Below are 25257 nucleotides of genomic sequence, written 5' to 3'. Positions count from 1 at the left end.
GAGTATGAGAGTGAGTGAGTGAGTGAGTGACCCACTTAAGTTAACAACCACCGGGGCACATACGTGCACACAGAATTTTGTTGGCGAAACTTGTTGGAAATGGTCAGCTGGGAGAGCGAGGAGATGGGGAGTAACATTACGACTTGCCTCAAAAAGAAAAGTTTGTGATGACAGGAGGAGGTACATGGAAGTGGCTCGGTTCCGTGTTCATTGACTGACGTTCGCATATTTTTTGTTCACTCTGAAGACGTCTCTTTTGTATTGATTTGTGAGAACCTGCTCTCTGGCGAGGGAAGGTGTCAGTATGTCTGTTCTGTGCAACATTTTTAGAAGCCATGATGACTATTTAAGTACTGTGCCCAGTTAAATCGGAACAGATCGTGAAACGCCAACAAGAAAGGTGATTGATTGCATTGCTGGTGTAAGGATCGCCAGCCGTTGTTATGGGTATAATGCGCGCTAGACAGAATTAATTACCCTTTCACAGACCCTATAAAACCAGTAAGAATTAAATGTTTTAACTGTAAAAACTGTCAACATAAATGTCTGTTATTACGCCCATTGGGATATTGTACGTTTAGAAATATCTGATGCAGAATCTCGCATTCCGAAACTTCATCTTTGTGTTATAATAAGCTGGCACTTGCACCCACGGTTGTAAAGAAGTTGTAGAAATTATTAAAATAAATGTAATTTTGATTTGTTCCTGAAGTATCTGAAATGTTTCTTATGAGTCAGCCTAGTTTTGTCATCGACAATTTCTAGACTAACTTTCTTACTGGCGTCTAATACAGAATTTTTTTTAGAGGTGATAACCAAGAAACAATAACAAAATACAACAGAAAACACTGCCTTATTCCTGCAACCTGATAATTTTGTCACCAAAAGATCAACAGATCATATGAATAATAACGTCGTATAGACTGCGCTCCGAGCCAAACTCGTTTTTCGGACCAAAAGAAAAAGCCTCAACAGCCAAGAAATATTCTCCACAGCATTTACACACAGACCTTTTTCTATCGTGCTTAGTTTCCGAGCTACAGAATCCCAGATCCATGATAGTTTTGCAGGGTTGTGGCATTTGTTACTGTAAATTCTCGACAAAACAACAACTTTGGCTTTAGAGCCGTTCTTTTATCGTCCATAAATTTCCGAGCTACAGAAATCACCCTCACCAGGACTCCAACCCATACTTTTTCGGAGCTTTGACCTTTCTAAAATCTCTTACTGATTCCAAGGCATAAGTATGCCAAGCTTGGGGTGTAGTGGCATATCTCTTTTCGAGCTAAAAGAGAACATACATGCGCACACACGCGCGTTCGAAATTTGTTTTTCAGACTTATAATTCATTTTCAACAAAATTATCGTATTTCCATACTCAGTATCTGAATGGTTATTTAGCGACGCGTTCTCAACTTCACAGGTTACATTCCAATGAATGGAATTATGAATACGAATTATGCTTGATCTGTTGTAAGGTAATATCTAGTAACAGCTTGTAGGAGCTGAGGAAAATTGTGAACAACCTTAGAGAGATGGCTTGTCTCCGAGTAAACAACCGAGGCTATAATTTCTGCAGTTCGATGAGCATCGATACATAATCATCAATTATAATTCCAATATACTAAAATGGCAGTTATACTATAGGAAATTTATTACAACATTTTTGCAAACTACCCAGTGTGTTGAAGTCCGAAGTCCTGAGGATTATTGAGTAAGTGATAAGTAAGATATTTGATGCTTCGTACTCACCAAGCACCGCCCCTCAGATGGTCGACAGATCTGACCAGCCAGCACGATCACAATCTCGTTTGGAGCTTTATTTCCGTTCCGGATCCTCGCTGGAATCAGAGTAGTAGTAGTTCAGTTCTTACTGTGATTCTCGTTGTCGCTAAACATTTTTGTGGCATGAAAATTAATCTTGTATTGATGAAAACATTTTTACAGGCGGTGCATAAATCAGTGTTCTATAAAATCAACTTCGAATTATTTTGAAAACAGATAGTGTAAGGGAGAAATTCAATAACTTGGAATAAACATATTTCCAAATCAATTTTCTATTTGCTATGTTCAACATCTCGTTAGCACTGATGTACATTTATTACAGACACAAAACGACTCTACATGTTATCACAAAATTACAAATTATATTCTTCGTATTTCGCCGCACAACATTTTGAAATTAAAGTAACAGGTTTCGGGGGGGGGGGGGGGTTATAATTATATATGTTGTTATTTTTAACTCTGTAAAATAATTAACCTTTGGTAGAAATAATAAAAGTTTATGTGAGCCTCATTTAAAGCAGTGTGCTGGACAGCTGATATGACACCACAACTACACGTTTCTTCACAAAGCAATTAGATAAAGAGGTCAACTAAGGAGACCGCTGAAGTGAAAGATCATGACGGAGTGAAGGGACAAAACAAAGTTCTGTAGAAACAAGACGGTGAAGTTGAGGAACTACTAATTGTTAGCAATTACCGTGGTCTCTACCTCGTCTTGGAAAACAGTGTCAGTTTGCGTTAAAGTTAGAAAGTTTCAAATCCACATGGTCATTGAAAATCGGGTTATGGCCTCCGAATTTATTTCATGCGGTTAGAGAAAATCCAGTCTCAAATTCCCTCACAATTTATACCTTGGTTGTACATGGCTTTTATGAATAACCACTGAAATATTTTTTTGCATCTTAGTTATATGCTGTACGGACTGCAGGGTTGAAGGGCCGGTAACATTTTCGAAGAACGCTGTCTAGTTTATCAGCAAGCAACATCCCGGAGAGACGATGATAAACCGTAAAACTACACCAGCGTAATAGGATCCATGCTCGAGATTCAAAACGCTTACGTCTCCAATACAAATAGGACACGTTACCGCTGTATTAACCATCTCGACAGACAGAGATAAGTGAGGAACTGACCGACTGGCCAACTAATTAACTCTGGTAGCAGAACGCCAGGTTCAACATCCGATCCGATCCACAGCCAGTTAAATCCTACCATCCTGTCTGTTACGTGTTCCATATGACCGCTGTCCTCAGTTCTGTCCATTTTCTTGCCTGTCGTCCGAGTAGCTTCAAGTCTCGAAAAGTTATATAGGCCTAATCAGATATACCTTAGTCAACGGACAGTTTTCAATAATACCGATGGGCCATAATGAACCAATAAACCATTGTCACATTCATTTACAGAATTAAATATTTATCGAGGCCGAATTTTTAGGACTCTGCTTCGTATTCTGAAGCTCCTAGACTCTGATATCGGATCGGAGAACGGCTATGCTTTAGACTTGCCGCTGTTTTCCTTTGTCCCTGTAAGAAATGACGGGGTAGCCACTTGAATTACGCGACGACCGCTTCCTTCCATATCCTTCCAAGTCACTGTTCTTTAATTATCCTAGCATCCGACGCTACAGACTTATAGTCTGAACTACTAACTGCGACGTTAAATAAACTACAAATAATAATGGTAGAATCAATATTAGCCGATCTATAACAGGCCTACACCTAGGTTACAGGCTATCGCATGTTCTGGTTACGTAATATCCCGTTTATATCCAAAGAATTTGTCTTTAAACATTTGTAGCTGATACGTTTCCTCGCAGTAACACGGCGTGTGCTTGAAAATAGCTTGAATACTTGGCAAAATAATTATCTGATGTGCCTTATCTACAGTATTGGGAAAAGGAAACGGGATGTTGTTTTAACTGAACATTAAGAGACACTTTTATGTTTAACAACACGATGCGTCTGAAGGTTGAGGGTAAATTTAATTTATACGCCTGTGTCTGACTTTGAAGACGAAGGTGCTTGGGGGGAGGGGAGGGGAGGGGCGGTCCTCGTAATAGAATCTTAATTCGATTCACTCGTACAGAGAACAGCCGATGTCTGAGTAACAAGGCGCTCCACTGTTTTGATAGTCACCCCAGATAACCCTAACTTGACCAGAAAGTTCTTCCGACATTCATAACCAAAACATTTCCAACAGTGCGGCATGCCATTACGAGTGCCGGTGATTGGACCCAGAGCTACAACATGAATTTGTAGTCTGTAATGAAACTAGAGTAGAGATGAATCAAGTGTCCAGCCTGAGGTCCATACTGCGGAAGTAATACGCTATCCCTGATCCGGAATATTAGGATATAAATCTGAATCCTATCGCGATTACAACACAGATTAAGGATGTTTGAAAACAAAATAATGAGAAGGCGGGAATTAACAGGATGTAAAAGAAAATATATAGTGAAAGCTTCTCAATGTGTAGTCACCTATTATTATTAGGATGATTAAATTAAGAACGAAGACACGGCCCGCATGGAGAAATAAGAAATCCGTTAAACCTTTAGTTCTAAAACGTAAAGAGATGAGACCTAAGCATAGATGAGAGGATAATCTCAAACGGATCTTTGTTAAACAGTGAGAGAGTAAAATGTATTAAACTGTCTCGGGACAGTAGGTTCGTTTCTGGGATTTCTTCTCGCCTGGAGAGAAGGCACAAAATGACCTTTCTGAACAGTCGGTAGCACTGGCGAGATTTGAACCGAATATAAGCACTGCCACTAGAAATAAATATACTGTTTTCCAAGCTCTAACTGAATGCCTTGCGGTCGGCCATCTAGTTGTTAAATATTAAGTTATTATAATAATGTAGGGACGAAACTTTTCAGAGTGTTGAGTGCCTGAAGGAGAGTCATCTTCATAAACCCAGTATTTTCAGCCCACTCCTTGTTAAAGTGTTTGAGTAGAATGAGACAACTATTATAGTCATAAGGATGGTGGTTTTTGCTCAGCTTTCCTTGCAGTGGACAAAGGCCAGTGTGGCAGCCAATTCGTGTAGAACGCAATCATTAAGTACGACTTGATGTCTCGGCCAGTGCCCCCCCCCCCCCCACACACACACACACTCCGGATGGAGAGACAGACAGACTCATTCATCCTCGTTCATACTCGGTTACACAATGCCTTATCCAGCTGGACATTAGTCATTTTGAAAGTGTCAATCGCTTTGCTCACACCAGCATCGCCAGGAAGGAACCGAGGCGTCCATGCCAGAATTCTCGTCCAGTATCAACAATGACGTCTACTCTTCACAGTGAATTGGTCCGGATTGATTTCGCTAATAGGATTTCAGCCCCCTTCTGAAGAGCTCTTCAGTGTGAAGTAGATTCAGGCTTCTACCATATAAAGTATTGAAAGTCCTGTCAACATGTACAATTTATGTATTTCAACAAGAACGTTGAAGCCCATCATTGTCACAGTAAGTATTTCACACACATCATCACATTATAGACGTCATTCGTACTTTTCTGGGTCCATGATTCGGGTCCTTGAAATAACGTCTTATATCTTTGGCGTTTGAGTCTTTCGACAGCTTCTTGTAAAATTAATTGTCCAGAATTTTTGTTTTAGATTTCCACGCGTGAGTTTTATCCACTATTCATATTAAGGTACACAACCAACAGAGAAATAGTCATGAATATAAATAAAATAAATCAACGAAGTTCTTCTCTAATTGTGTCTCATGAGTCAGTTGCATAATGCTGATTTCGAGAAGATCACTAGTACAGTAAAACCTCTCTAAGTTGGACACTTGGGGTTCCACGAAAAGGTGTCCAAGACAGAGGGAAAGAGAAACATCAGATTGTGGTCTATTTACTTACATACACTAACTATTGTAGGCTTACTTGAATTAATAATTAATGACAATAGTATTAATAATAATCTTTTGAAGCCCGCTCCCATGCATTGCACATTACACCCCAGTCTCAATAACATTTTCTAAAGTTAATTCCACCAATTTTCGCTTCCCCATCGCAAAAAGAAAAATTCCATTTCTATTAACACAGTCTGAACTCAAATGCAAGCTCAGTACTGATGGAGTTAAAACTGTGTCTTCTGCAATACTGTAGTCCAGTTACGGGTTCAGCAAAAGAATAGTTAAACACTTGCAATGCATTCCAATGATGTGTTCAATGTCCATAAGACAATCCTCCAGAGAGGAGGCATTCATCAGTCAGAAACTCAAAATAACAAAATATATAACGGAAAAAGTTTCCCTGAAAAGCATCGAAGTGCATGAACCTGTCCAACTTACAACAAAAGGGGTGTCCAAAATATAGGGTATTGTGGACATGTAAAATTATAGGATATTCGCCGGTTCCAATTAAAAGTGTCCAATATAAAGGGGTGTCCAACTTGAGGGGTATTACTGTATAATATTATAGAAGCTCCTGTTAAGTGTGAGCCATGGAAAGGGTTGCCCAACCTCCTATCGCCCTGCCGTCTCGCTGATGTCAATTTAATTCCGTGTTTGCTGAAGTAAGCCTCAGGTAACAGTAAACAAAAAGAAACCCAAAAAGTGGAGCTTGGAATTTGCAGTTCCCTCGTACGGAAAGTACTGGAGGTGTCTTCGCAGACATGGGCCCGTTACCACGGCGAGGGCTCTTGCACTTGTCTAAAGCGGGGGTTCATTTACCCCTGCGTACTATGTGATCAATATCAGAACAGACACGTTCAAAACCTACTGCACTCTCGCGCCTGCCCCACGATGTGAGGCAGTAAGTAGCTTCGTAATTCATCTAATATTCGTAGCGAAATTAAATTAAGAAGGCTGAGGTGGAAAATATATATAGTGTTCGCAGAGAAACAAGAAACACGCTTAGATGAAAGGGACAATTGAGAAACAGGGAAGCTAAGATGTAAACTGGATTGAGCTGATCAGGGTATGATTCAGTGTGAACTTGAGATGAAACTTTGGGTTCTAAGACGGCCAGGAGACCGGCTATCCTGACTGAGGGTTTTCGTGTGTTTTCTCAGTCCCTCCAGACAAATGCCGGGATAGTACCTTAAATTAAGCCACAACCTCTTCTTTCCACATCCTTTCCAATTCATTATTTACTATCACCGTCTCATTGGACGCTATATATTCTGAGTTCCTAATATCGTCGGTAAGTAAATAAATAAATATAAATCAGAGAATTTACAGACCGGCTGAATAAATATCAAGGAAAACTGTACCAAAGAATTTTATTTTTTGTCTAAAATGTGACCATGAAAGTACATATAAGAAAGTGTTCTACATATGACGAGCTGTTTTCGTATAAAACCATCTTTTTAATTTTAATAACTTGTAACCAATAAAGATCTGAAAAATAAAATTTAACATTTCTAGCCTTCATGTATTTAGGCTTACAAAGACATTGTTATCTTGCAACTTGGGTTTTTAATACAAAAATTCCTGTCTTAAATTAACAGTCAACTCATGACGTGGAATGTTTATTTTACTGGCAGAGAATGGAAGTGTTTATAAAGTGAGATGTGGAAATGTCATGGAATGGTTTGTTGGAATACGAGTATAATGCCTATAACTCATAAGAAAGAAAAAATTCTAAGGAGGATATCAAAGTTTGTGTCGATACCGACTTGGTCTCACGATGCGATACTCTCCCTTGGGTGTGTATCTGTTACAAGCCCTTAAACTGTACAGATAACGAATCCGGAGTTTACAAAAAAAATTATCTTCATGGTGTTTATTCACCATATTATACAGGCTGGGTTTGGAACAGATATAAGGAGGTGGATGATGTGTCTTTACAGATAATTGTTTAAGAACTTAAACATTTTGAAATTATAACTGTTAACACCATGGTATAGGGTCTTCTTTAAAAACTGAAAATTCTTAGCTGTTCAAGAAACCCGAAGATTCATAACTGTGTTGTACCCTATCCTAATCTGCCTCAAATCCTATAAATAGATTTACAATCTATCACCTTAAAACTCAAACATTCTACTAATAATTAAACGATGACTATTCTAAACAAACCATAAGACATTGGAACACTATATTTCATTTTAATTTTACGCCCCTTTCTTTAAGTTAAATTTTCATGTTGTCCTCTATTCTTCAACCAGGTCTTCCACGTGGTTTCTTTAAGTTAGCCGACCGATTTTGTTAAGTTTGAGAGTATACAGAGAAGCAGACTGTCTAAATAATCGATGAAGTAAGGCCTACAGAATAAGTGGAACAAGAAATCGAAATCTTTCGTTGCAAATTAGGAAAGTGGTTAGTCCAGAGGTACTTCAGCAGCACGGCTATTCGCGTCTATGGACCTAAGGAGGCTATGGAAGCCATCTAGCCGCTGAATCCCTTGACCTCGTAGGCCTATAAATTATTACTTCCAAACCTCAAGAGAATATTAACAGTTAACGCTATTCAGTAACAAATACTTGTGCTTTCGTGTTGATCTAAACATGTTGAGCATTATCTCTAAATGAGCTTTTATCTAATGTAAAAGTTACGATTTATTTATGAAAAGTGTCGAAAGGTAACGAATAATAGGGAGGTCGTTCCTGTCCGTAAGCAGGTCCATGTTTGATCTCAAAAACTATAGAAAGATTTTTTTAATTTTGTAATTGAGGTTACCACTAAAGTTGTCGAGCGAATTTAATATTGATTTGTCGGATTCAAAGGTAAACAAGCCGATGTAACGGCTTTGGTTACCGTGTTACTGTACAGTAATATTTTGTAAAATATCGAGGGCAAAAGGGTCCTATTTGTATAATCGGAGATATTTAGTCAAACAACATAAAATTGTGGGATGTGTTATTTTAGAAGGGCGTAATGCTGATGCTGCTCTACACAGATATACAGACAGTTACTTTTGGGCGTATGAATTCCAATAATTTAGAGTTTTCAAACCAAAGAAGTGTAAGAATTTAGTCTCTTGTGGACCATTTTGTTGATACGCCCTTCTGGCATGATGTTCCCTGATATATAATACCCCTTTTCATCTGATACCGGAGAATTCTACTGTGACATGGAACTGTTACTATGACATATCTCGCACGATACCATTAGTTTTGTGTGTTTGTTTCATGAAATGTTACTCAGCCAAAGAAAGCCACTCCTATAAGCGGGAAATGAAATATGGCTGTGTTTTGACATCTTATCAGTTAGCTATTGCTCAGTATCTTTTGTCGATGCTTTGTTGCTTAGAGATTCAAGTTTCAAATATTTTGCAACCATAAATCTTTCTCGGGTCCAAACATTCCATTTGGTTACTTCACAATGTTTACATTATTTGTGTAAAAGAAGGCCACATATAGACCAGACTATTATTATTATTGTCCCATCTGCTCACCACTTTATAGGGTATTTACTTCTATATACCCGAGACAAACCTTGCCCCTAAGGTACATAGTGCAGCAGCTATTTCCGAAATGCATTTTGTTTTTAATACGTGTTACATTTATTATTATTATTATATCCCATCTATTCACCACTTTATGGGGTATGTACTTCCATGTACCCGAGACAGACCTTGTCCCTAAGGTACATAGGGCAGCAGCTATTTCTGGGATCCATATTGTTTTTAGCAAGTGCCAGCCAGTACAATACATGTGACACCAAACTACTTCCTTCATTTCTTCTCTTGTCCAAGCCACTCTTGTTTTTCTTGAGAGTCTTGGGTTTGTTGGCTGTTCGTGTCCATGGTTGGCCTGCGTTGAGTTGCCTCATTGCCGTAACCAACCTCAGCCCTTGGAGTACCTAGGCGACCTGTACTCCAGATCTTTGTCTTTCCATTCTTCGGTAGTAGCTGCACGGGATTATTTATCGAGGTTTACTCCTCTAGATCCGCCGTGTTCTGTTATATAACAGGGTCACCTCTAGTCGGATGTGGGTCTTCACCACGCACGGACGGTCTTGAGCAAGGAGAGGCTCTTGGATGCCTAGCATCTCTAAAGCGCTTCACTTACTCCTGGCTGGGTGAGGACCAGTGTCCAGCATAGTCAGACTATGATGGTGAAAGGTACTACCTCTCCCCATTACCTTAACCCCTTATTATTATTAATAATATTATTATTATTAGTGGTGGTGGTAGTGGTGGTGGTTTATTTCACAACAGACACTGTCAGTAGCTTAGATCAGCGTGTCTCAACTTATGTTTTACATAAGGAAATACGTTTGAATGAAAATGGCGTGGTGCACCGACTGGGAAACATTGCAGTAGAAGTGTTGCCTAAAATATCCCGCCCATAGCCGTCAAGCTGAAGTGTTTTCTTCATTTACAGGGCATCTAAAATAGAGGTTAAGAAAGAAGCTCCAAAATCAGTCATGCCTTAGTCGCAAGAAGTGCATAAAATGAACGCATTTCGGGGAGATCACATCTGTTCACAAATTCAGTATTTCCTGTAGAAATACCGCATTGTAGTGCCCATACAAAAATTTGTCTGGCGGTTTTAATATTGGTTCTTGTCGGTCCAGTATAACCTATTATGAACCAAATCTAATTTTGTATTTTTCTCCAACAGACGGTCAGAACATTGGTATATATCATGAACTATAAAGCTTCTCAAAATCCATGACTTTTATTTTATACATGACTTAATTGTGTGGAAAAGGAGGTACAAAATATTGTGCCCCGTCTGCGAAGAGCTGGAAGATACTAAATACATTATTTTAGGCATTTTTTTTTTAAAAAATGCAACGTGTAGTTGAATTAACATGAAATTAGTTTTGATATTGTTGTCGTGGCAACAGATTCTACTGTATGTAAAAGGCAAGTAACTGCGATTTTAAATTGAGAGACGTAGTGCATAAGAAACGGAAACAAAGGGACTTGAATGGTGTAGAAAGACAAATGTATATAAATTTTGTTCTCTAGAAATGTGTGCATTATACTAACAGTAGTCCCCTACGCCACAATAAGCAGGTGTTAAGTGTGCGGGACCTCATGTAAATATAAACCTTCTATCTTACAAGTGATGACTGAAGTGATTTCAACTTTATGACGTCTCAAACAAACACAGCGTGTAATTCCATATTGCCGTACCACGGCCTTGGCTATGGAATCCGTATTCAATACACATCTCTACACCGACCATAAGCTCGAACCTTCCTTATGACACTGCGCAAGCATATTACTAAACATGTGTTGCTTTAAGAATTGTTAAAAACGTGACGTCTACATCAAAAACATTTTCATCTTTCGTATGTCTTCCGAATCCTTATAAAAGTATCGGTATAAAACATACATGTTCTGAGTATTTTCAAGGAGAAAGCAGTTCTGTATTCTAAACCATAAGTGAAGAACGACGAACGAACAGACTCGTTAATTACCTAATTAGTGAATTAATGCATTTTTCTCAGGCTACCAGCCCTGTAAGGTGACTTAATGAAGAAAACACCAACGTTTCTAGAACCGTCTTCGTCCTCGTAAATTAACAAGCGAAATAACTGTCTCTTGGCAAGATCAAAGTAAGGACGGACGGATAACTGACTAACGTAACTGCACTGCACTGACATATTTCCTGAATAGCACTAACATGAGAGATTAAATGACTCACCGATTGGCAGAATTATACTGAGAAACCAATTGAGAGTGTTGCATGCAATATCAAAGGTAAATAATTTTAAGTCCACGTAAATTAATTATAGATGTTGCAAATGTGCAAATGCATGGCAGGAAATTGAATGTTTCAATCCTCTATCCTTTCTAAGCAGCCCAGTTTAGCCTCTATGTTCGAAAAACTGTCCACCCCTGGCGAAGGACTTGATAGGGACAAGGGTAACTTTGGTGGATGCTGGTACTGAGACAAAGGAGACACTCGAAACAATCAAGAGCACACGCGGGCATCTGGAACAGTGGAGTCGCTGCCTCGTGTCTTTTATGTGCACGAAAAGGAGATCAGAGTTGTTTTTGATTTGTTTCTCAGATCTATTGCGTCAGACGAAGCATGGCACCTATCAGAGTCATGGCACCCCAGAATTATGCATAACAACTCATTATGCTGCTTGCAAAATTTGTAGGAGTGTACATTCTACGATATTGGGGCTGGATGTTTAGTTGTAACGGGTTTTGCTGTCAAACGGTGAACTAAATACAGATTTCGTGCGGCCTCCTTGCATTAATTTTAGGTTCCACACAGTGAGTAGCCTTGATAAAAGTTGCATATTTTTTGACAGGCTTTGGTCATATAAAAATAAGCCTCTTTCATAAAGTGGCGCTAATGCCAATCCATCTGAACGACAGCTATATTTATATTTTTTAATGGTAATTCAATTTTTTAAAGAGGTGAAAACATCGTGTCACGTAACATCACATATTTCATAAAATGTATTCATTGTTTAAGTTCAATACAACTGTCACTTCCTGGCTCCCGGAACGATCTGCTATGATGTAATATTTTTTCTCTTGCAGAACAGTACTTATCCGGTATCGGGAAAACCTTGTAGCCCTTGGCGGTGAATGGAAGCGACAGTTGCGTTGAAGTATATCTGAACGCAATGTATTTAACTTGCTTGTGATATGTGCAGTGGTAAAAGAACGTTGCAGCCGAATCGTTAGCGTTCAAGCTTTGTATTCGGGAAGTCGGGATTCAGATCTTGGTGGCTTTCCCTAATCCCTCCAGGCAAATGCTAAGATTAGGCCAAGACCAATTTCTTCCAGATCCTTTCCAATTCATTTGTAATCCTATCATTCGACGCTATACAATCCGAGGTATTTACAGCATTGTTAAATAAAGAAACCAATATTTGTGCAGTGGCGGACTTCTGTAATGCCTGTGATGAATTTTCGGGTTCCATAACAAGTTCAGAACGTCAGAACCTCTTAGGGAGGACGATTAGTTTTCAGTTGTTGAAGTATTTTCAGTATCCGTGAGTGTGTGTCCCGCTTGTTCCAGGGAGACAGGGACTACATAGGATTTGCGACGCTTCCAGAACAAGTACACCGGAAATCGGTGAAGCGAGGCTTCGACTTCACTCTCATGGTTGTCGGCGAGTCCGGCCTCGGGAAGTCCACACTCGTCAACAGCTTGTTCCTCAGCGACTTGTACAAAGACCGGCGAATACCGGAAGCCATCGGTAAGTGTTGGGAACGAATCGTGAGGCTAGTTTTCTTGCTATAGCTTCTATATGAAAGAAAAAACACGCTAGCAAACAATTTATAAGGCAAATCGCGATTATAAAGAAACTCGTATGACCTAAACGGTTCTCCTTCTCAGGTATGTTTTCATTTGATGCTGATACATTGCTCGTACATTGAGTACATGTACAAATGATATTGTGAGATTTGAGATTTTCAAGGGGCGCGTATGTAGATGTCTCTTCTGGGTTGTTGCTATTACTCGGCTCAACAACCCAGAACACGTGAGGCTTTAGTCACATTACCTTCAAGTTACATGGTTATTATAGCAAGATTATTCGGTAATGTGTCCGGCAGCGAATTAGATGGCCGGAATTTGCTTCCTGGAAGGAAAGTTGTGGTTTTTACTTCGCCATCACATCATAACAAGTGATTTGCTGCACACGTCTAAAAAACTCATCCCATCTCCCTTGTCAATAGCTGTGCCGTTCTGTTCAAACTATACTTAATTCGGTTTGCGTGATGTATTTTAGTTACGACTTTAATTCGGTTATCTAGAACGGAGACGAATAGACTGACGGCCAGTAAACGTTTGCACATTTTTGCACATCTCTGCTAAGAGTCATAATTAATCGGTTTAACTACACCGGAAGTGGTAATAACTTGGGCTTGAGTTTTAAGTTACATATTTAAACAGTAGTTTACCAGACGAATTTTAGAACATCCTTATTTTCGTCGAGTACGCATTGGGTCTTTTTGCTACAATTGTGAAAAAAATTGCTCTACTCAGACGGCAATAAATTACACAGTGATTTAAGTCCATAAGGGCACGAGGTCACTGTTGCTATTTGCCGAGCTCAGTTCAAGTGGGGAGTACGGTTTATCTCGGCTGATGGTTATTTTCCTCCTCCTGTCACCTCGCCAGTTGAACCACATGCACTTGAACGGCGTATCAGAGAAGTTTAAAACAGAAAACAGGGGTAACCGGCGGCCGGTAGATGCGTTTTTTGTGGCCATCGTACATTTTTTTGCAGTATTGTGACGGCCTATATGATAAAAATATACACCGATATTATAAAAACGTCTCATAATGCTCGTAGAAAATGACAGTACCTATACTGTGACCAACTTACGGCTTAAAAGAGAAATTAAACTCAAGAACTAACACGTGTCTTTATGACGAACAGTTGGATGCACGCGAATCGCAACAACAGCCTGACCTGACCTGACCTGACCTTACCTTACCTTATTCCCCGCTGGTGTGGTCAAGGCTCTGCCTTGACTGACTGGTTCCTACATCTAAAACCGATTCTACCCCCGCGGCTTACTCATCGCTCTGATGATGGAGGCAGCAAGGACCTCTGAAGGTTGGTAAACTTCTGACAGACCACACCGCGCCACAACCCAGAAGACAACCATCTTCGCACTCACCGTAAGAACCTCGAATCAACAGGAAGTACAGTTTCTAATAAATTGCCTATACGTTTCAACAAATTGTCCTCATAACCTTTTGACTAGTTTTTTTCGGGGGTTGTTGAGGGTTCACTTGGTGTCCACTGTTGAAACACGTGCAAAAAATACCTCGGATTACATCAATACAAGAATGACGCAAGACGCAACAACGCCCTCAGATCACATTAGTGGAAGAATGACCTAAGGAGAAACAATGCCTTCAGACAGCAAAAGTGCAAGAATGGCCTAGAAAGTAACAATGTACTTTTATCACAAAATACAGCAGTACGTACGTGATGTCTCCAAAGAGAACACTTTTCTAATATTGTTTTTCAAGTGCGGACTTTGGTTTATATGCTATCTATTTCCATCTTACATGCCACGAAAACTCCTGAAGTTACATGAACATGAAAGTTGAACAGGTAAGAATTTGGAAGGAGGCGGCCGTGGTCTACGTATTTCAACGTACTGTCCGGAATTCTGTAGAGACTGAGGAAAACATGCCCTCTTTTTGTTCTGAACATTGTTCGGTGCATATAACGAAGTACATAGAAAACAATGTGTTTGTGTGCAATGTGATATCCTAGTGTTGGCTTTGACAACAGGAGACAGTACGCATCTGTGTATCGTGGTACAGAGTTAAATTACTTTGTAACAGTAGTTTCAAGGTTTATATGTAACAACCGGACATCAGAAGAATGAAATATTCAAATCACGAAACACGCATTTGAAGAATACAAGGTGTATTCCAAATTGAAATTCCATGCATTTTATATATTGTAAATTACAAAACAGCTTGTTTAAAAATATAAACAAATCCGGAAGACCAGCATTAAACATTATTTTGAGTACGTTAATTCATAAATTAACATTAATTTTCGTTTGACTAATTCAGGAAGTATAAATACTGATTTATCTTTTACAGTTACCACCTTATTACTGCGCCTTCGAACTGGATGTCCCATTATTTTAAAAGTGACTATTCCCCCCCCCCCCCCATAAAAGTATCGAGTTGAACGCATAAGTAACAAATACTAATAGGACCAAGCAAGTAGACAAAAATCGGACCCAACGTAATAGGTTTACGAGGCTCGCTGTATATTCACTCTTATCTGGAATGCCTGTGCAGTTAGCAACACAACAAATCGGTCGTCACGGTGGGTTGCATAACGGCGCGGGATTCCGCAATAAGGAACAGAACCACATATTTACTTTGTGTTTTCACTCTCTTCGTTTTCGTCTCATCATTTATGCACATGCAATTTCTTTCAGACATATAAGACATCTTAACATTAATAAGATGATTCGGTCTTCTGGGAAGGACAATTCTTCCAGTGTAGATGGTGTTGCACAATCTTGACACGATCTTCTGGATGAGGAAGTGTAACTTATTCTGTATTACACTCACGCATACTCCTAGCAAATACGCGCGTAATTCCAACGGCGTGTTAATACAAGCTCATGTTCTTACAGATAGAGTTGAAAAGACAACATGTATAGAAAAGAAGACGATGGACATCGAGGAACGGGGAGTGAAGCTTCGCCTCACGGTTGTAGATACGCCTGGTATGTATTCCCAGTTATTACCGTGGTAGAAATAAGTTTTAAATTGCGTTCGATGTCTGTCTGGGTGAGCTGTAGAACTGCTCTATGAATTTCTTCTTGGGTTTTGTGAGCCACTACGTTCTAATTTTTGTGAGGAACCATAAAGTGTATATTGTTGCCATTATTTTAAATTTCTTAGCAGTATTTGGTCAAAGGACTTCTGTTAATAACGTTTGATGGATTTTATTTTAATACGATATTTAAGAGGAGAGTTTGGGTATTTTTATTTTATAACGTTTAAAAGTAAAATATTCTAAATTGTGGGGAGCTCCTCTTTGAAGTCCGCATGGCTTTACAACCCAGAATACCCGTAGGACTTCTAGTTTTCACTGCGGTGAGTCCGATGATGGCTATCTTGTGGGTTGTAGCGACGTGTAGTCGGGCAGAAGTTTACCGTTTCAGAGGTTATTGCTGCCTCCATCATCAGGGGGATCGTCCCTCGTTTCTACTCAGTGGAATAATAACTTGCACTCAGGTTTCGGTGACGCGATAAACTGTGAGGAGAGCTGGAGGGCGTGCTGCTCATACATCGACGAACAGTTCCGCCAGTACTTCACGGACGAGAGCGGACTGAATCGCAAGAACATCCAGGACAACCGCGTCCACTGCTGCCTGTACTTCGTGCCTCCTTACGGCCATGGGTACGTGCATTCCTGGTGTCTTAATGGTACGTGTCAGGCAAATCAGAGAAAATAAACAATGTAAGGGTGACGTGCTGGAACGTGCATAGTTCAACGCCGACCAGCGCTAATCAGCTGTCAAGCGGCCAGTCAGTCAAATGACGAAATCAAGTTAAATGGTTTTCTTCGCTTGACCCGACGTCTTCACCCTACTGATGGTCCTCTTGATATTTTCCACCGACGCAAGACAGGATTTTAGAGGACAACCAAAAAGAAACAAAAAATTAAGCAAATCAAGATGTTGCTATTGATACACGCGCGTTTCATGTCCATGCCTTTGTAATCTCGTTCATACGTACTGCATGCCACGTGAAACGTTCTGATAATTCTTTCTGTTTTGTTAAACCTCTGGTGACTGGACCGGGAGTTCAACACACAATCTCGGCACCAAGGCACTTCTCATCTATTACTGTTAACGTGTTTCAGTAAGATGCAGCGTAATATTACCCTCAAATCTCCTTCTCTGCCAAGTAATTTTCTTACCAAAAATTCTGTACACATTTCTAGCCTCTCCTGAACGTGTTGAATCTGTCAGTTACTATACCAGCCATGGTTTTGTTTTGCTGTTGCAGGCTTCGCCAGATCGACTTGGAATTCATGAGGCGCATGCACCGGAAAGTGAATATAGTGCCTGTAGTAGCCAAAGCCGACACCCTCACGTCTGCCGAGATAAAGCGTCTCAAGAACCGCATCATGGCTGATATCGAAGATAATAAAATTCAGGTTTAAAAGATTTTTTGTTGGGGGGGGGGGGGGGGGGCAGATGTCTTTCACTGGAAACGTAGCTGTGTTTATTGTAATACAACCGACTGTTCAGAATATTTATTATCTGCTTCAAAATACGCGAAGGTAACGAAGAGTGTTCTTCTCACAGATAGGAACTACCCCAAATGTGTTAATGCCATCAAACTATTTTGTTTTCAATACACGTCTTATGGTACTTTCTTTTATTTTCCTTCTCCTACCGTTTATCTTCTATCTTTCGCCGTAAACTGTAGCCAGTCACGTTTTGGAAAAAAGTGACATTTTTAACAATTTTAGGCCCGAAGTTCAATTAATAATGCCTAAGAGTTTAGTTCTTATCTCGGAGAAAACACAATCTACATCCATTACAAAGATGAATTGGTAAATGTTGTTTAAGAAAACGATCGCTCTTTCTTCTATCAACATATGAAATTAATGTGGCATGTTTGCAAAACGCAGAGTCATTAAAGCGTGTGTTACGTGTACTATCACTGTGCTTATAAGGGTTAAATAAACAAGACGGTCGACACGGTATAGATCTAACTAAGCTTAGTGTGTGTTTGCAGATTTATCAGTTTCCAGACTGTGACAGTGACGAGGACGAGGAATTCAAGCAACAGGACCGGGAGCTGAAGGCCTGCGTTCCCTTCGCCGTGGTGGGCAGCAACACCGTCATCGAGATCGCAGGAAATAAGGTGCGGGGGCGGCAGTACCCCTGGGGCGTCGTTGAAGGTTAGTTTTAATACGACCTCACATTATTAAGCTTCCAATTTGTAAGTGTGTAATTAATTATACATCGATCAGTTCGCAAGTGTGGAATTATTTTCCGCTCCTTTAGCTCGATTTACCTTACCAAATGGTTTGTTGGATATAATTAAACGTGTACCCTATCTCCTACGCACATAGTTCTTTTAATAATTGCATGCTTTTTCTTTGCAGTCGAAAACCCTAAGCATAGCGACTTCATCAAGTTAAGGACAATGCTTATCTCCACGCACATGCAGGACCTGAAGGATGTCACACAGGATGTTCACTATGAGAACTTCAGGGCGCAGTGTATCTCCCAGATTTCACAACAAGCAATTCGTGAAAGAAGGTAAAAGTCTTTGCAAGGGCTTAGATAATTTTCATTTTGCTGTAAGGAATAACAACCGACGCTTGCATTGTTATGCGTCCTTTAAATCAACTTCATAGAATTAAGGCATAATAACATGTTTATCAGTCCACGTGTTTCATCACAGAAACAACTCGCTGATCGCATAAGAAAACGCGATATCCCTTTCTTTATTTATTGGTGTTATAAAAATAATTTGTTTCAAAATTACGAAACTTTCAAGAACAAATAATCTTAATTTCTTGGATTCTTGCTGCAACTGTAGGCACAATTCTCTGTTTTTGTGTTTTTTGCACCACTCTGGATATCCAAAGTTAAATATGGAAAATCTTGTAGGCGACTGAGTTGTATAATAAAATATCTATGGTTAAATTATTAGTGCAACTTATCCAGAAATTTTGTATGTATTGTTTGGAAATCGAAAAAACGTAACCTGTGGAATTGAAGCGATTACTTGACTAGAATTTCTGTAACATATTGCTGATTTCTGTTTTTGTTGTTTCAGCAAATTGAAGCGAGATTCGGGGCCTCAGTTTGAATCGAGCATCACGGATACAGACCGTTTACTGCTGCAGAAAGATGAGGAAGTAAGTAACTGCTAAAGTTTTCTAACACGTGTGTTCTCAAACTGTCTAGAGACAATCGCAAAACACCAAGTTAGGTTCAGGAGCTATTGTCATCCCTGTGTTTAAGCTCTACGTCACGGAGGAAGAGCGCGGAAGAATAGCCTTGTACATTGTCCTCAGTGCTATATGGAATAATTTTCACGACCCATTCATCCGCCTTCTAAATTAGTGACGCAATCAATTATCTATTTACAAATTTCTCCCAATCATCTATTCATTCCTGTCTAACTCTTCATCCATTCATCAATCGATCCTTATTCATCTCCTAACCGTTCAATCACCCAGCTGTTCATTTATTCATCCCTGTACCCGTCAGCCCATCTAAGAACAGATATTTTAACTGAGGCCACGTCGTAGTAGTCGCAGTTATCGTTTTCCTGCCACGGTTTATGTTTCTGCTCCAGATTCGCCGCATGCAAGACATGCTGACCCAGATGCAAGAGAAGCTGAAAGCGAAAGGTCATGGTCCGATGTTCAAGCCCCAACTCAACAGCCCCAAGTCTGACGGCGACAATAAGCGAGATAGCATTGTGAATGTGTAGTGATCTTAGGAAATGAGAGTTGAGATCAAGGTAATTACGAAGGTATATTGCAACGAAGCTGCTTCAAGTTTCGAGACTAGCTAAATATTGTTTGTCTGTCATTATCTTGAAAATGAAACGTGTGAAAAATACCTTACTCATATCTTATTCTTCGACACTGCAGGTGGATACAGAGAGTCTATCTAAATGTTAAAGCAATCGAAAGGAACATCACACGAATTAAAAACACTCACGTAACATAACATATTTCTCTTATTAAGGGCTACAATTTTCGTAACAAATAGTTTATTAATATAGAGAATATATATATAAGCCTAAAGTATCTTTAGGCCTTCATATAAAATGAAATTATCCTACAAGTTTTAAATTTTGAGCCAAGATAACATTAGTTCTTATGAAGAACTATAGAACAGAATTAATTCGAAATCTGTTCATCTAGGGTGTAGTATAATATCATATGCGTAGATGGACGCCCATGAGGAAAGTTTTACCCTGCCAGATAACGATTAATTTTGAATTAAGAAATTTATTAATTATACTTCATTCAAGATGCATATAGGCGAAGCCTGATTGCCTGTTGTGCTGTTAAGAGTCAGAAATCTCGTAAAACGTGCTGATACTCATGGACAGAGACAAGCAGTATTTAATATGTAGGTTTTGAGGTTTTCGTGGTGGTGAGTTTGAATATGGCTGTCTTCTATATTATACAGATGCCTGTAAATAGATGTGTCTGAATTGAGTTACGCAGAAATTCTGAGGAAATACATTTACTACTTGCAATTTTTTCTTTGTAAACACCACTGTAAGTGGAAAAACACTATTTAAATATATTTAGAAGATATTAAATACGGGTTTCCTAAATCTTTTTCTAATAGATAATTTTCCAGGCTAAATGTGTTTACGAAGTGCGGTGTGTTTCATTTAAAGCCTATCTGGACGTGGTGGTCAAAGAAAACAACCCTTCCGGGAAACGAATGCTGGTTGCCTGCAGTCCGCAGCCTGTCATTTTATTGGCTAAGATATCCCGCCTCAACTTATTCGAATCTTAAAGTCGCTATATGAATAAAAGGAGTGAGAAGTTATGCCCCAGTTTCAAATGTACAGTTTATAAATGTGTAATTTGCAATTTCGCATCCCTCCTTAGTCTTTGAGTTCATTTTTTGGAGATAAAAATACAATACACATAATTTACAAAAATTTGTTGTTAAAAAGACTAATAAACAATGGAAATAGTGTGCTGAATGTCATTTTCACTTTGTGTTACTTTATTATGCGCTATATGAAAACGGTTCAAATGAAAGAAGTATAATTTTCTTCACATATATTTCTATACACTTTACACCATTTTTGAGAGTGTGCGCATGCGGTCTGAATATCCGAATTCAGGTACACACTAATTTGCGTTTTCCTGTGTCTATGAATGTGTGCAATGGGTATTCTTTTACATAATAAATGTTACCAATGTTTTCACTGCCATATTAAATACATACATGTCACTTGATTTGAAAGCACAAACTTTTTCAATACCGAGTCTTTAAGCTGTCAGCGTTTCTGAATGTATGAGACATATTTAAGCTTGCAAAAGTATCATGGCCTGGCATAACAGCTCCATCCGTGCATGTAGTTTTACATTGATATCTGGGCCGACAGAATCTCGTATTCAACGCTGGGGTAAAATGGAAAATGTGATTTTAGATTATCAATAAATCCCCAGTTTGATAGGCTGATCGAAAAGTAATATCTGGATCAATTAACGATTCTTAGGTTATTTTACGAATCTGTTTTAATTTCATGGGTAATGCAACTTAGAATGAGAGGGAAGTGAACATTAATGTTGAGTATAGAAGGAGGTAAATCGTGACTTTATGAATGCCAACATTTTCCTGCGGGAAGTACGAAAACCCTCAGCCAGACGAGCTGACAGCCCCACCCAGATTCGAACCGGTTGCATCCTAAATAGAACTCTACATCTCGTAAGAAAATTAATTCACTAAAACTAAAGGGACATAGGAAAAGAAGTAAAGAAGAAACATGTAGTAAATTATAATATAACTTCCCGGATAAAGCTTCACGATTGCCGACTACAGATCTTAAAAAGAAAATCATTGTAATTTCTGCAAACGTAAAGAAATTTTGAGAATCTTACCTATTATATCAGTATAATCATTCCTTCAGGTTACGGTTCAAGGAGCTAACCTTACCGAATCACACGATTAGTTTGGCCATTTTCTTTAGTAACAATTTGTTTGCCCTCACCCTTATTCACCATTCATAATTATTCCATCATATCTCATTCGGCGAGCAAGATCTGAGCAGTCAGATTGCGGGACAACGCGTTATAGTGTCGGCAGCTTATTGTTTCCATCCTCACGTACTATGTAGACAACAAGCAATACAACATGATGAGTTGTCTTGTCATCCGATGAATAAAACTAGATTAAATGCACATAATTTTAGTCACAATGGCGACAAAGTCATTTTATTATAGAGTCCATCCATCTGAAAGTCTAATTGAGATTTACAGGGTTACTAAAGCTTTGACAAACACTGATAGTATGCCAGTTGTGAGTTCTGATTTTCACTTAACAGAATTTAACTCTAAAATTCAACAACTATCAGCTTTTATTAATTTATACGTGCTGTATCACCTACAGAATTTGTTTAGAGTCGAGTAAAATATGGGTATAATGAATGGCGAATTGGGAAGGAGTGAAAGTGATCTACATCGATATATTATCTCGAAACTCACTCTCAGTTGCTGAAGAGCAGCATGAAGTAATCACTAATACTTCCCAGATACAAGTCGGTCACGATGATGAGAGAAATAACACTGCCTTCGCCTTAAAGAAATTATGTTACACTCAGTGGTGAATAGGTGCAGAGATTTTTAAGCACCTTGTGATCAATATTCACGTACAGTACGTGAGAAAGCCTACACATTTGTCTCTAATGCAATAATGTTAGAATGGTTCTATTACCCAATACATCAGTGGTGATGAACCCACTTTTATTGCACGAGACCAACTTAAACAGCTCAAAGATCTGCCAGTGTGGCAAACCACACGGTAACAATAAAATTAATTGTTTACTGAATAAATTTATACTGTTTTCAGTTAAGAATATTTGTAGTAACATAATAGAATAACGCATATTCCTACTACTCTTACCTCTAATTTTATGGATGGAAGAAAATCGATAGAATTTCCTTGGAATTGCTTCTTTGTCACCAACTTCTCATTATCTGCGTGTTTGTAAATGTTAGTATTTATTGGGCACAGTGGGAAGTCTATGGGTCGTTCATTACGCACCAGACACTGACAACCACAGCATATAAACTCAATATTTTGTACGTTATTGTAATAAATAATTATAACTGAAGTGACTGAAAGACTGTGAACTTATACACTACATGTTTCCTAAGGCCGATATTCCAAGCACACCGTGGCCAGTTCTGTCACAATGTTTCAGTGGGTACTTAGAACTATAATAACATTGAAGGGTAACCTAGAAGAATGTCATTTTCATGTTTAACATAAAATTACTGAAATTTTTCTTAAAGTTAAATGAGTGTGTTTTAAAAGTACATCCTCAGTCACATGATAGAAAATTCCCAGCACACGCGTAATTATTTATTGTAGTCGCGTTTGACTTGGTGTATTCTGGAGTGTCCATCTTGCAGGATTTAATACCTCCGTACTGCTGCAGTTAGGAGCAACTTATGCGTCCCATCGCGACCTTTCTATCTTTCCCTTGACGCCCGTACGGGCTTCCTTTTTAACCTATGGAACACCCAGAGTTAAGAAAACACTACAAATTTTATGGACTCTTCCTCTGATGTGGCCACCCCCTATATAAAGTAAAATTTGCGAATGAGGGAAAAAGGCAGAATTTCACCACATTTTAGCTGATATGTTACCAATAAATTTCCCATAAAATCTCACAATTAGTCATCAGTTGCACCACGATACTGAACTTAATGAAATTTCCCATGTTCCCCCAAGTACGCCAATAAAAATTATTATCCTCCTTAATTCGTAGCGGTTGTTCTGTTCATACGGACGGTAGAAGTCTTTGGATGTGAATCGGGCCACTGCATGGAATCTACTTTCATAGCAAATAATAAGCAACTTTGACAAACATGCAAACTACAAGCGGGATTCGAATCTGAAACTTCAGACAGCACTAAATCAAATGATGAATAGCACGTGTGCCATTAATTCACAAATTTTGTTGTACGACATTCTGAAATGTACCTATAATGTAGTTGACCTATTGGCATACTGTACGATTATTGTACTCGAAATATGTCTATGATATCCGAATATTTCATCATAATACCTGCAAATGATAGCAGTATTCTCTTGTAGATACACTCTACAGCATCTGTTGCCCAATAAGTAAATTACTTTGACGACTTTTATCCAGTGATTTTTTTGTCACACAAATGTATAGGCATCCAGCAGCCATTAAAGTATGCCAGTAGGTTGGCAGCTAGCCCTTCAATTGCTAGGTTCTGGTGTTGTAGGGTACAGATGGTTCAGTGTATATTCATTATCGATTACGTATCGTTTTTTTTCACAAAACGTGGCGAATTCAGGTAATGAAGCATACTTTCACACATTGTTTTATGTAATTGGATGTAATTTGTATTTATACTGATAGACAAGGTTGTACAATTTAATTACACAATGACTGATGGAATAAATTACAAATTTACTGTATTGAACGAAATTATATTTAATATTATAATTTGACAAAATACTCTCGGGCAACAAGCCTTCTCCGCCTCCATCATCATGGGAATGATAATGGAGGCAGGAAAAGTGTCCAAAATATCGGACTTTTGTCCAGAATTGTTAATGCTTGATAAACGAGAGAATTTTATATAGTTTCGTCGTGGTGGAAGCTTCGAGTATATATTGCTATTATCCTGTCCACTCACTTTTCCACCACAAAAATTTTGTGCGACACATGGAGAAAGAACTGACTAATTCAACGATACAGAACTTTCATGAGTAGAATGTGATTATTTAATTAATCTGCAAATACTTTACTGTAATGTGGCTTGAAAATGCACGACAGTGTTCACAAAAGCCCACCACTGACACACATTCTAAATCGAATTAGTGCAGTTCAGATCTTACTGTTACCGTTTCCTAATTCGAATTTTAATATTCTGATCTCATCAACACTTAAATCTGTCAGCGGTAAACACCCCCCCCCCCCCCGGACCGTCCACGTAGCCCGAAAGTTCATATCTGTGTTTTCCGAAGCTCGCTACTTTATCTCGAGTTAATTCAACCCAATTAACCTGTGTAAGTGTTTCTTTAAAACGCGTATGTCCAAACAAACGCGTTTCAACGTACCCATGTCAGCATGTACGTGTAGTAAATGCATGTACTAGGGACAGCAAAACTCGCATTTCTGTTGGTATTTGCAATTTATTACTTTTCCTACCGCAATACTTATTTTAACCTTCCAGTCTCACTTATTTGTTACTTGCTACCCCCCCCCCCCTTGCTCTCAGTCGATAGGGATGCAGCAGCCGAAAAGGATCGATAACGATGTGATCTCCCAATTCACGGTTGTAATAAACCATTATTTTCAATCACAAAAATTAAGTCTGGGAGGG

General features: G+C 39.0%; 2 protein-coding genes across 10 annotated transcripts in view; one reads left to right on the top strand and one right to left on the bottom strand.

The window, feature by feature from the left end:
- Positions 1-24346, top strand: part of Septin4 (septin 4) — a 29596-nt gene extending 5250 nt beyond the window's left edge. For 2 of the 8 annotated variants that reach the window (XM_022085830.2, XM_022085832.2), the window contains exons 2-9: positions 12681-12861; positions 15788-15880; positions 16395-16560; positions 17172-17322; positions 17910-18075; positions 18283-18439; positions 18963-19044; positions 19488-24346. In XM_022085830.2, the coding sequence (XP_021941522.1) occupies positions 12681-12861; positions 15788-15880; positions 16395-16560; positions 17172-17322; positions 17910-18075; positions 18283-18439; positions 18963-19044; positions 19488-19625 (1134 nt within the window). In that variant the 3' untranslated portion in view covers positions 19626-24346. Of the gene's footprint in view, positions 1-4946; positions 5254-9777; positions 9806-12680; positions 12862-15787; positions 15881-16394; positions 16561-17171; positions 17323-17909; positions 18076-18282; positions 18440-18962; positions 19045-19487 lie in introns of those variants that run through there. The other 6 variants (XM_022085829.2, XM_087349227.1, XM_022085828.2 and 3 more) reach the window with 6 other exon arrangements.
- LOC110840644 (tRNA (uracil-5-)-methyltransferase homolog B) overlaps positions 1-25257 on the bottom strand; it is a 120768-nt gene that overhangs the window by 41461 nt on the left and 54050 nt on the right. For both annotated transcript variants that reach the window (XM_087349211.1, XM_022085813.2), the window contains exon 2: positions 1753-1841. The gene's annotated coding sequence lies outside the window, so the exon portion shown is untranslated. The remainder of the gene's footprint in view (positions 1-1752; positions 1842-25257) is intronic.

This window comes from Zootermopsis nevadensis, unplaced genomic scaffold (assembly GCF_977971745.1).
Source record: "Zootermopsis nevadensis isolate Lab colony 2312 unplaced genomic scaffold, Znev_1.0 Znev_ptg000015l, whole genome shotgun sequence".
Taxonomy (NCBI): domain Eukaryota; kingdom Metazoa; phylum Arthropoda; class Insecta; order Blattodea; family Termopsidae; genus Zootermopsis; species Zootermopsis nevadensis.
The sequence above is the reverse complement of the archived record's forward strand: the minus strand, read 5'-3'. Positions and strand labels throughout refer to the sequence as shown.